General features: G+C 32.6%; 1 protein-coding gene across 1 annotated transcript; it reads left to right on the forward strand.

Moving 5' to 3' along the window:
* The first annotated feature begins 9,509 nt into the window (after positions 1 to 9,509).
* LOC21403721 (protein SODIUM POTASSIUM ROOT DEFECTIVE 2) lies at positions 9,510 to 11,257 on the forward strand. Its single transcript, XM_010090556.2, has 3 exons — positions 9,510 to 9,957; positions 10,095 to 10,170; positions 10,730 to 11,257. The coding sequence occupies exons 1-3, from the start codon at positions 9,751 to 9,753 to the stop codon at positions 10,855 to 10,857; spliced, it is 411 nt and encodes a 136-aa protein (XP_010088858.1). The 5' UTR covers positions 9,510 to 9,750; the 3' UTR covers positions 10,858 to 11,257.
* The last annotated feature ends 513 nt before the right edge of the window (positions 11,258 to 11,770 follow it).

An 11,770-nucleotide genomic window follows, 5' to 3' on the forward strand; every position in this document is an offset into this window, starting at 1 on the left:
AGCCACCCACCAATGTCTGTGTGAGAAGATAAATTACTTGAACCTGTTTCAAATGAATTTACACCATTGAGATAACACAGTAGTATCCCTTCAAAAAGGATAACACGGTAATATTGGGACGCACAATTTTTTCCTTTTGGCTAGATTGGGACACAACTTTACAAGATAAGTTGATAGGTCCCACAAATATCAGCAAAATGAAGAAATTGAAGAACACAACAGCACATATGATAGTTAAATCGTTAACATTCTTTATAGTTACCATATATTTCCAGGTATATGCTGGTGCCATGTTCCTACTATTAATGGTTTGGATTGTGAAAATTAGAGACTGTGTTTGGAGTTGTTTTTGTTTTTATTTTTCATGTTTTTTGAGAAAGAAAAAATAGAAACGGAAGAGAAACAGCTTTTGGTATAATTAAAGACAAAAAACAGAAATGAAAACGATTTTTTGGTTTAGTGTAAAATAGAAGATAAATGAAAAATGACTTTTACTTGTTTTTCATTTTTTGTTTCTGTTTTTTCCTCTCTCGAGCAGAAAGAGAGATAGACATTAATGGTTTTTTTTTTTATACTGAAAACAATCTTTTAAGTCTTAATAAAACTACCAAACGCATTTTTAAAAATGATTTCTGTCTGAGATTGAAAATATTTTCATTTCTATTTTCATACAAAAAATAAAATCATTTTGGAACGAGTTCCAAACGCATCCAAAGTCTTTTGCGAGTACGTCCCGACGAGTCCCCTTTTGGACCTTGAAATGCATTTAATATAATCCAACTAAGATAAGTAATCCTAAGAGATAAACCTAGCTATGCCAAATTGATTAATTACTAGAAATGCAGCGCTCTAATCAGCCTTAACACACTGATTAAGCCCCCTGAAAAGCAATCACCCTGGGCTTCCACATGTACTCCTACATGGTTTTCACTTTTGACCATCATCTATTCTAGTGCTTATGAGAAAATGGAAACACCATTTCAACGCTCTGCATTTCAAACAAATTTTAAAGTTCTTCAGGGTCTATCTCTTTCCAATTTCTCCATTATTTGTCTCTTTACTCTCCAAAATCCAACGAGTAAAAAACAGAAAATTCAAAATCTGAAATTGCTTGAAAATAAATTTTTCATTTGTTCTTGAGGTATTGCTCATCAACCACACACGCTTCTCGTGTATTTATTTACTTATTTTTTCTGATAATTCTAAGTACATATCAGATAATCCTAAATGGATTTTACTTGGGGTATTGATACATGTGACTAGTAAATAAAAAAAGAATTTCGATACACAAAGTATGGAAACCCAACATGACTACTGCAAGGCTTTCTTGAGCTAAAGAAACTTACTATGAAGTGGCACTAGTTTTCCCGAGATAGCATTATAGAGGATGCAATCAACAAAAAAGCTTTTAAAACTAGCTAAAATACTTGAGGAATTTAATACAAAAGCCATACCAGGGAGCAAGTTACGGTTAAATCCATACAATATCGCAAGTTACCAGAAAGCAAGTTATGGCTCAGGGTCGGCGACTAATCTTCCTTCTTTGGCAGTTGCAGCCCATGATCTAATAAATTGCATAGCACCAAGTTTGTCGCATAGGCAATGGCAGAGCCTCAAACCAATGCTGAAACCTCCACCTATGAGCAAAGGCATGTCAAGGAGTTGGAAGGGCTCTTCATCAGGGAATCTGAAGATCAAGGGAATCCGTGCTGGGTTTGGCACCGTGAGGTCGCCTAAATCAGCTAAGGCAATCTCGGAGTGTGCCTCCACCATGAGAGCGCCTTGTTCTGACCCAAAGAACACTTCGAGATTCCCATTCTTGGTCTCTCAGAGCCTTCCCAAGAAAGGGTAGTATGGGACCAAGGCACTCGAAAGGGCATTGCAGAGGGTCTTCACGACTGGTTTGTGGTGATTTGATGGGTAGAAGTAAAGTGTTGGAGTGAAACTCGAGATCCAACCACCTGAAAGTGATTGAGCAATGCCACAATCTAAGGAGACGTTTGGTTCATAAATTAGAATCATGATATTAGAATTATTTTCGATTTACGTGTATTTTTTGTGAGAGAAAATACTGTAGTGAATCATGAACCATAATTCAAATCATTGTATGAATACCCTTACCAAACGTCTCCTAAAAGTTCCGCCTCTAGAACGCACCCCACAAGGCGATGCTTGAACCAATTCCCCAAGACTGAAGCAGCTTGATCTTGCAGGATGGCACCAAGACCTGCAAAGGATAGCTTATTGGCCCCTGCATCAAGAGAAAACATATTTCTGCTCGTGCCAAAACCCCAATCAGTTTCAGTCACCATAAACCTCTGTCTATTGGCTGAAAATTCTTGAAACTGAAGATTCAATAACAGAAAAGCTTTTGTGCCACTGAGTCACTCTAGAAGCAAAAAGCTCATTATTTCTACATTGCCAAATCTAGCGAAACACAACCGCCACTTGGCACCCTCTAAACTGGAATTGAAATGGAGAACATCTCTGCGAACATAAAAAAAGGCTAGCAAACCACAGAAAATGAGACATACTGCCTTGGAAAATAGGTAGAAAAAAATGCAGGATGATTAGAAGTGTAATCTATTCAATACAAATCTAAGGTCATAAACTGTAATTGGAGTTTTGACATAACATAATATGAAGCCAAATTCATTCAAGTACCCAATGTGAGCATTTCGAGCTATGACCCATGATTGTCCACTGTTTTGTCTTAATCATTTAAATGTCTTATTTAGCAAGAATCGTAGATGGAATGGGAGTTACTCCCTTTTGTCATAAAACAAAGTCATGCTGAAACAAGATAAAATATAAAAAAAAAATATATTACAAAGAAAACACAAATAAATAAATAGTGGAGGTGATAAACATCAATATTGCTTAGTGCAGGTGGTGGGATTTGTTGGTTTTATGCTGCCACTGATTCATTTGCTTTTAGGTGGTGGTTTTTTTTACCTCATGTTAGTTTTCTTTTTTCTTATACTAATATTCTTTAATATATACTAATGTATAAACTAATACTAAAGTAAAAGATTAAATTTTCTAACATAATTTATTGTTAATAAAATTTATATCATAATATAGTAATGTGAAAGATAAAATATTTTTAACATAATATCTGAACATAATATATTATTAAGATACCATAGATATTAATACAATAAGCCAAATAATAGTTATGAAGTTCAAAAAACTTACACAGAATGTTAAAAAACGAAATAGAATAAACAAACAAAGTTGAAGTGTGCGGTGTGAGATAACACATGAGCCATATGCAGAAATCTTGACCATTGTATATAAAGTAAAAAAAGAATTGGTTAATGTGACCCATTTCATAATAGGTTGAAGTAAATAGAATTGCATTATAAATGATAATTTCTTTCTTTTAAAAACAAAAAAAAAAAAAACAAAAAAAACAAAATTTTACTACTTTCTTTAGCTCGTTTGAAATTCTGAGTCAGCAAATGTTCTTCAAGACATTCCAATATAGGCTAATGCTGTCATTTAATTGGGCAGCTTTTATCATTAGCTAATGAACAAGATGTTTTGGGTGCTCTTCTCTCCCAAATTTAATCCAATTTTAAAATACCAATGTTTCCAACTTTTTAAAATTAACTTAGATATTAAAAAGTAGTTGCATCCCTAGCATTATTCCTTAATTTTCTGTCTTGTTTTATTATAGGCTCGTTGATACAGTAGAAACTTTTTATCAAGCCAAATCCATTGCTAGAGAAGAAAGAAAGAGGTTGTGCTCTGTTTTGAGGAGCAACCATACTATCATATATGTTTTATGTCATGGTATTTCAACGATTTTGTCAGAAGAGAAGTAGAACGACACCTAAACAACAAATAAAACAGCAATCGATGAACAAACAGAAATATAGAAACACATCACAAATGACAGCCATTAAGAGGAAAACGACACATCTTGTCTTCGTCAATTCAATTGTAACATTTAGAAACCAATGGACAGTTTGGACTTCAGAGCAACAACAACACATGCAACAACACCAACAAGCTTGAGTGGCGAAAAATAGAAGTAAACCGGAGAGAGAGATATATAAAAGCATTAAAACGACAAGAATCTAAAAGGCGACTTTAAATAGAAAAAAAGACGAAAGAAACAAAAACATAAAAGGAAAATTTCTAAAAAAATATCAAAAAAAGTAACACTATTTATTTCTACTATTATTTTAAAATTTATCTTATGACGTTAATTATCGGCTATTTTTTCGTAATTTACAGATTATTATTTTTTTATAATTTACAGGTTATTTTTTCATAACCTGCAGATTATTTTTTATAGTGACATTAAAATTTGGGTAATGACATAAATAATATAGTTGAAAAAAATAATAGTTAAACTTAAAATTTTTTCAAACATAAACAACAGAAAAACGACATTAAACATAAAAATGACTAAATCCGAGAAATGACATAAAGACTCGCAAGAACTACATTATAAGTGAAAATGAAAGAAATTCAAAATTATATAAAACTTCAAACTGGCATCGTCTACAAAAATGACGCCCCCTAAAAAATCACATCATAAAACCGAAAACTGTATAGGAACCGAAAAAACGACACTACCTCAAAAATATTTAACACGTGAACAACGGAACGACATTGCGCAAAACGACACAAATTGGAAAAGGACAATAACTGTGAAACGGCATAAACGTTGAAAGTACACCATTTTTTTTTTTTTTTTAAAGTCCTGCGGTAGAAATCTTCTAAGTAGGAATTAGTCATTCTTAAAATGTAACTAATAACATCACGTTGAACTTATCTGGTAGGGCTATAAAAATGAACTTCTCTACTTTTAGTCGTCAAATATGTATCAAAAATTATGTATTTTGTATATTTTTTTAATTTGATGTGATTTTAACTAAATTTAACAGGTAGAAATTAATTATATTAGTAAAAACCGTACTAGAAAAAGACTCTAAAAAGTAATATTGGCTGGTTTTTGTTTAGCTTCTTGGCGAGGGATGGGAACCAATTATCTACAGTCTTTGGGGGTACCATTTAGTCCAATATTGATCATGACATGAAATTGAAAGATACAGAACTCACAAAGTCATAAATTAAAGTGAGAGCCTTGAGAGCTGATATATATATATATATATATATCTACATGTTTATTGTATAGTACTAGAAAGTTGGAGATTTGATTGGATTAATTTTGACCAAACTGGCAGAACTGAGAGAAGAATGTGACATTTTGACAATTTGATCCGGTACTCCACGTGGATTTTCTGTCTTATATTCTAATACCTTCTATTATCCTCATCCGAGTTATGAGCTTCATCCTTTGTAAATTATCATCTAACGTTGTATCCACTATTAAGGCCTGCTCCTTAGCATATTTATAAAAGATTTTATCGTAGTATCAGAAAAAATGAATTAAAAACTGCATGTCAAGCACATTTTTTTAATTTAATATGATTTTAATCAGATCTAATAATCAAAAATTGGCTCTACCGGTAAAAGTCGATAAATTGTCTTCTTAAGATATTTAAGAAAATCATGAAGGTGTTACGAGCAAGAGGTAAGAGATTGTGTTTTAGCTAAAGAGTAGCTACAGCCTAAAATAAGAGATTGAACATTTTAAAATTTGCCAATTTTGAAATATTCACGTATGAAAGTAACAGCTAATGCCTAATAGTAGCAATTTAATACTCTAAAATGAAAAGTAGCTCGTGATTTTCATTAAAAAAAGAAAAGGGAAAAAAAAAAAAACTAAAGACATTTCGTGGGAAGTTTCAAATATTAAAAATGAAAATTAGTTATATAGGTGCACCGTTTTATAAGAAATTCTGAAGGTAACAAATACTGCATATAACAAAATTTTAAAACCTTAAAAGTTGGAACAGAGAAAATATTAATTAGCAGATAAGTTTGCCGAAAATAACTAATCAACTGATCTTGACCATTGCATTTAAAGTAAAAAAAACAAAAAACAAAAAAACAAAAAAAAAAAAAGAAGAAGAAGAAGAAAGAATTGATTAATGTGAACCATTAGATAATAATTTGAAGTACAAAATCTCATTCATACTATTCTCCCTTCTTATATATCTTATATTGAGTTTGTTACTGAGTTTTTAAATCGTACCTTATAAAAGACTGCTAAACTTGGTTTGCTAATTTAGCATTTCTCTAAAATAAAGGGTTAAATTTCAAGACTTGGGGGATGGATCGCGCATGTGAAGGCCTTAAAAGAAGTGACATGAAAAATTGGGATTAAATCGTTATAGTCTTTGTCGGTGCTTGTAGCCTTATAATAAGTTCCAACTTATATTATTATACACTTTTTTTTTCCCCTAATGTACTATTAGATATGTAACATTAACTTCAGTCACATGGATAATTGAAATCCTGCGTTGTTCTTGTGCAGTGTTTATTTTTAATTATATTTGCTTTACGAGTTATGCCATATTAATTATTAGCTAGGTAATATCATGTATTAATAAAGTTGTTTGCTTCTTGCAGCTTTTTTGACAATCTTAGGCCTCGTTCACTTCGCGAATTCGAGTTTTCAATTCGAATTGAGATGTGACATTTTCTGAAAACTTTTCACTGTAGCAGAAAAAATTAAATGTGATATTTTCTAAAAACTTTTTACTGTAAAAATTTAAAACTGAAAATTCGAATCGGTGAAATAAACGATGCCTTAAACTCAAGTCATTTGAATGCCATGATAAATTCTCTGTCTGCTTCGGTGCATATTCTTGATCAGGCACGTTTAGTTTGGTATTCCAAAAATTCCATGTACGTTGTAAAATACTAATTATGTGGGGATCAGTGAGAGCAAAAGTAGCAATCAACTTTTATTTTATTTTTTTTTTTTTTAATTTTCGGTTTTTATAATAACTTTTAGTTTTTGTTCGTTGTACTAATTCACCGTTTTGGCAGAGCAGTTTAACCACCAAAATTAAAGATGTACTCAATTTTATTTTAAATGAGGAGTTTTTTTTTTACTCTTTGTGTCACGAAGGTTTAAATCTTTTTTCTGCAGCGTTGTCAAGCGTATTTAAATTTTAAAAAATACAATTGGAGCACATAATTATAATTTGTTAGTAAATGCCAAACTATTATAACAGCAATGTTTTTTTTTTTTTTGAGCTAAATAAGAATCATTTCATATATGCTTGAGAAATGCAAAGGTGTTCTTGGATTTTCGAATACCACATTGCCATTTTGGAATTTTTATTGATTACATAATAAGACAATTATATGTGATAAGGTTTTTTTTTTTTTTTTTTTTTTTTAGCACAACGGATCTATCTTGTCATGATTTGTTATTATATGTAAAATCTAAAAATTATTGAAGTAGCATATTACAAATCATACACTAGAGTAAATTTCATATGTTAGAATTACGGTTTTTCCTTCTTTTTTTCCCCACGTAATTTTTTTTTTACTTTTAATTTTGTATGTACATTTTATTAAAATTACAGTTTATGCTCGTAAAATATGAGTTTATTATCGTCTCTTAAAATCTGAAATTATACGCCCACCCTTCTTCACTTAATTTTCTGGCTCCCCCTCCCTCCGAAGACAAAGCAATTATTGATTTTGTTGCCCCTCGTATTCCTATGGTCATTCCTCTCATTGAAATGTTATTGAAAATTTACCCTCCTTTGTTTTTTTTTTTTTTTTTTTTTTTTTTTTTTTGGTTCTTATGCAGTGCACCATGCAACTTTATGTGGTGCCCCACAGTTGGCCACCCAACAAAAACAGACCATAGAAGAATGGTGCTGTTCCCCCTTTAGTGATCCATAATAGAAACATTGGCTTTTTTTTTTTTTTTTTTCTCTAGGGGCATTATTCAGATGAACCCCACATGAGACTCTTGCCACCCAATCTCTGTTGTTGCCTAGTAAACCTCACGTGACCAACACGTGTCCAACATAAGAGCCCTCAATTCACGAATGAAGATCTATTATCTCATTTTTCTATTTTGTTAACTGTTCTTTAAATTAAATTTTAACACGTCGTGATTTGCTTAAGTGTTTTTAATATTTAGTTCATATTTATGTGGTTAATTTTAATGACATGACAATTGAGTAGTGAAGAGATAGCAACAACGGATCTGGACTCTCACTTCACTAAGAGCCTTTTTTGAATTCGTCTCATTAGATTCATTATTAATGAACCATCTTTCACATGGACCAACCTGCGGAGAATATAACCATTTTCTTATAACAAAAAGATAATAAAAAGAAAAATGAAGTGTGTGTGGAGTACTATAGAAACCCTTTTTAAAATCCTTCAATAGTAGTCATGAATTCAATCATATGTTATTCAAAACTGAGCTCATGGGGCACCAATAATTCAGAGCCGTCTGTCCCATTTCCATAAGAAGACAAATGTGTCAATGCAAACTCCTAATAGTTCTCTATTGGCTTTGATTTGTTAATTAATGTGAATTTACTTCCCTCATTGTTTAGCCTTCTAGGCCACTCCTAGAGTCGTGAAAGAAGTCCTTATTTTAAGCCGTTTGGTTAGATTGTTAAAGAAAAAATTGCGCACACCACTTTTTCTTGCACCCTTTTGCACAAAAACAATTTGATGAAGTGACCCTTATTATCATCCAAGCACCACGTGGACCTCTTTTTTTTTTTTTTTTAATCCATAAATACAATATAATTTACGGAGAGAAAAAAGAAAATTGGCACTTGGGTCATGATTAGTATAAACTATAGAGAGTGATTGTTGCCCAAACTATAGGTGTGACTTATGAGGTAGCTGGTATAATACTTATTTCACATTTTCTTCTGTTGGGTTACCAAATATTCCATCTTTTCTGATCTCTTCTACTCGAACTTTTCTAAGCATGCAAATTAATGGTCATATAAAATTGCCCAATTTACAAAAATATAGATCCTTATCCAAATCAGGTGTGACTTATGAGGTAGCTGCTATATATATATATATATATATATATATAAAAGTAGTATTATTTTTCCTCCAGCTTGGAAGAAGCAGATGTCACATGACATAAAGTAAGTTTGATACTGCAAAATGCCACTAACTTCCTCCAATTTTGGTGACTCTTTTCTGATCGTATTAATGCCCCTTTTGCTCTTTCACACTCTCTCAATGATATGAGATAGGCTTTACTTCCTTTCTTTTAATGCATATTAATTGTTGTGTTTCTTTCTCTCCTTGCTGCAGAAATTGTCACATGAAGACCTAGCTTTGTACGTGCCAATTTGCCAATCTCAAAGGAAGTTTCCTTCTTTTTGAGCTTTTTTCATTGTGTGGAGTTTATTTAGCACTTCATCACATGACAAAAACTAGTCCAAGTGAAAACTGTTTCTGCGTAAGAAAGTATTACAAGTTCAAGAGTGCCTTCTTTTAGGCTTTGCTTGATGCCCTCATACAGTGATACACATATATAGATAGCATATATATATATATATATCTATATATATATATATATGTTTTTGGCTTCTTTCCTTCTTCATAGCTCTTCATCGGGGTCCGTTTCTATATTTTTTGCTTCCCCAATGAGATTTTGACTTTTAACTCTCCTAGTCTATCTCTCTCTTTCTTTCTCCCTCCACCCATTATAAATTAGTATTGTCCACACTAGTTGAGTAGTTTTTTTTATTTTTTGTTTTCCCTTGGATTTTACATCTGGGCAGGTTGATTTGGTTTCTCTCTTTGAGTGACCAACTTTTGATCAGATTTGTCTTTGTGGACTGAGATCTCAACTCTTATCAAGTACTGCCCTGAAAATTAATGGGGAAGCTCAGTCTTGGCAGGGTGTTAGACTGTCTTTGTCTATCTTCTTCTGGGTCAGGCACTTCTTGTTTCTGCTTGAATTCCATGGAATTTGATGACGAGTTTGAGAGAAACCCTTTACTGAAAAGTGAAAATAGCCAGTTGCTCACATTGAAGGATGTTGTTTCTGGAAAGCAGACTTTGGCTTCCCAATTGAAGCCCAAGGTATTGTTTCCTCAAATCTTCTTCTCAAATACGTTTTGTGTTTTCATATGATCTGACACATATATATATATAGATATATAATATATGACATATTGAAGTTCTTAGCGCACACACATTTAATATGACTTGGTTTGCAGATGGTAATGCTAAGAGTGTCCATGCACTGCCATGGCTGTGCCAAAAAAGTTGAGAAACATATCTCTAAGATGGAAGGTAAATGAACCTTACTCGCTCATTCTTCTATTTTGTCCACATCTTATCAAAAATTATCTATTTTGTTTTTCTCCTCAAACAAGCATACAAATACAATGAACATACATTCACATATTCCTATTGTCTAATCTTCAAACTTTAAAAGAGTCCAATTTCAACCAAAAAAATGTCACAAAAGTCCAACTACCGGTGATGGCAGTATAGCGATAAAAGACGATCTATTAAGAATTTCCCATCAACCACTTAGAGATTGGTTCTTAATTATTGTCTATGGTCCTAGTAAGTTGTCAAAATGACCATTGGGCTTAAGGACATGATGATACCTCTTATCACCTTTTATTGATCAACAAAAAAAAGATCTTAAAAAGTCAAATATTCTAAGAACATGATTTAACTGTCAAATAGGGGTACGGCTCATCTTATTCTCTATGTCTCATTGTTTCTCCCAGTTTTTGGTAATTCCAAACCAACCCTGTATGTTTTTCATATCTTACATTCCTCACATCATAAAATTGATAAAAAAAAATTTATGTCCTCTATATTCACAATACAAACACAGGTGTGACCTCGTACAAAGTGGATTTAGAAACCAAGATGGTGGTTGTCATTGGAGACATTCTTCCTTTTGAGGTGTTGGAGAGTGTCTCCAAGGTCAAGAATGCAGAGCTTTGGAACTCTCCATCCTAATCAAACAATATTATCTTCCATCATCCCTCCCACATTGCCAGTGTTATTCCTGTTCCCAAACAGGGACAAAAGAAGCCAAGAACAAGATAGAGACAACTGCATTATTCTATAAGCATCAGAAGCCGTACCATATTATATATATATATATATAAATACACACATTTGTAATATCCCATCTTGGGAAAAAAAAAAAAAAAAAAGAAGCACTTAATCTGCGCCTGCAATATTCAGACCTCTTAATGCCTTTTGGCATTATGATTATATAAGCTTGTACATGTAGTATCACTTTGTTCCAAAGGCTCTAGTTGGAACATATGAATATTTGGCCATTACGTTTATGGCTTTCGTCTGTATTTAAACTTCACAAACCTGTTTTGTTCTTGATGTTTTTATGCCTTAATTAGCAAAACATAGTTTTAGTCAAACCCCAGATTTTATTTTCCGGTGCAATACAGTTTTACTTATTTTGGAGGTCCTCTAGGAATTATTAACAAAAATTATTGCAGAAACACATGGGTAGTATCCGTGCCTCTAGAAACAATTTCTGAACACAATCTGAATCTGATTCAGTCCAGCCTATGATGATTTCACAACATTTGTAATTTTGGATGGAGCATTTCAGTGAATATTAGATTATGTGTGTAATAGAAGCACGGTCAGTAGTCCAGTTTGCGACTGCTGGTAGCACAGTCGGCAACCACCAGTTGTCGAAATATTTGGTATCACGGCAAACTTAGTATCGTTTCAGGATACTGTTGGTCATCGATGGCTACTATCAGTTAAACTGTGAAAGTGAGACTGACGTTGAATTTGTTTTTGAGGGGGTTAGAGTTAGGGGTAAGTCTGAGTTTAACGTCGAATTTGTGATTGGTTTAACGGCAATGGAGACTTCATGAGACTGAGAAGTATAAAA

The sequence above is a fragment of the Morus notabilis genome, unplaced genomic scaffold, assembly GCF_000414095.1.
Source record: "Morus notabilis unplaced genomic scaffold, ASM41409v2 Scaffold625, whole genome shotgun sequence".
In the NCBI taxonomy this organism is placed as follows: domain Eukaryota; kingdom Viridiplantae; phylum Streptophyta; class Magnoliopsida; order Rosales; family Moraceae; genus Morus; species Morus notabilis.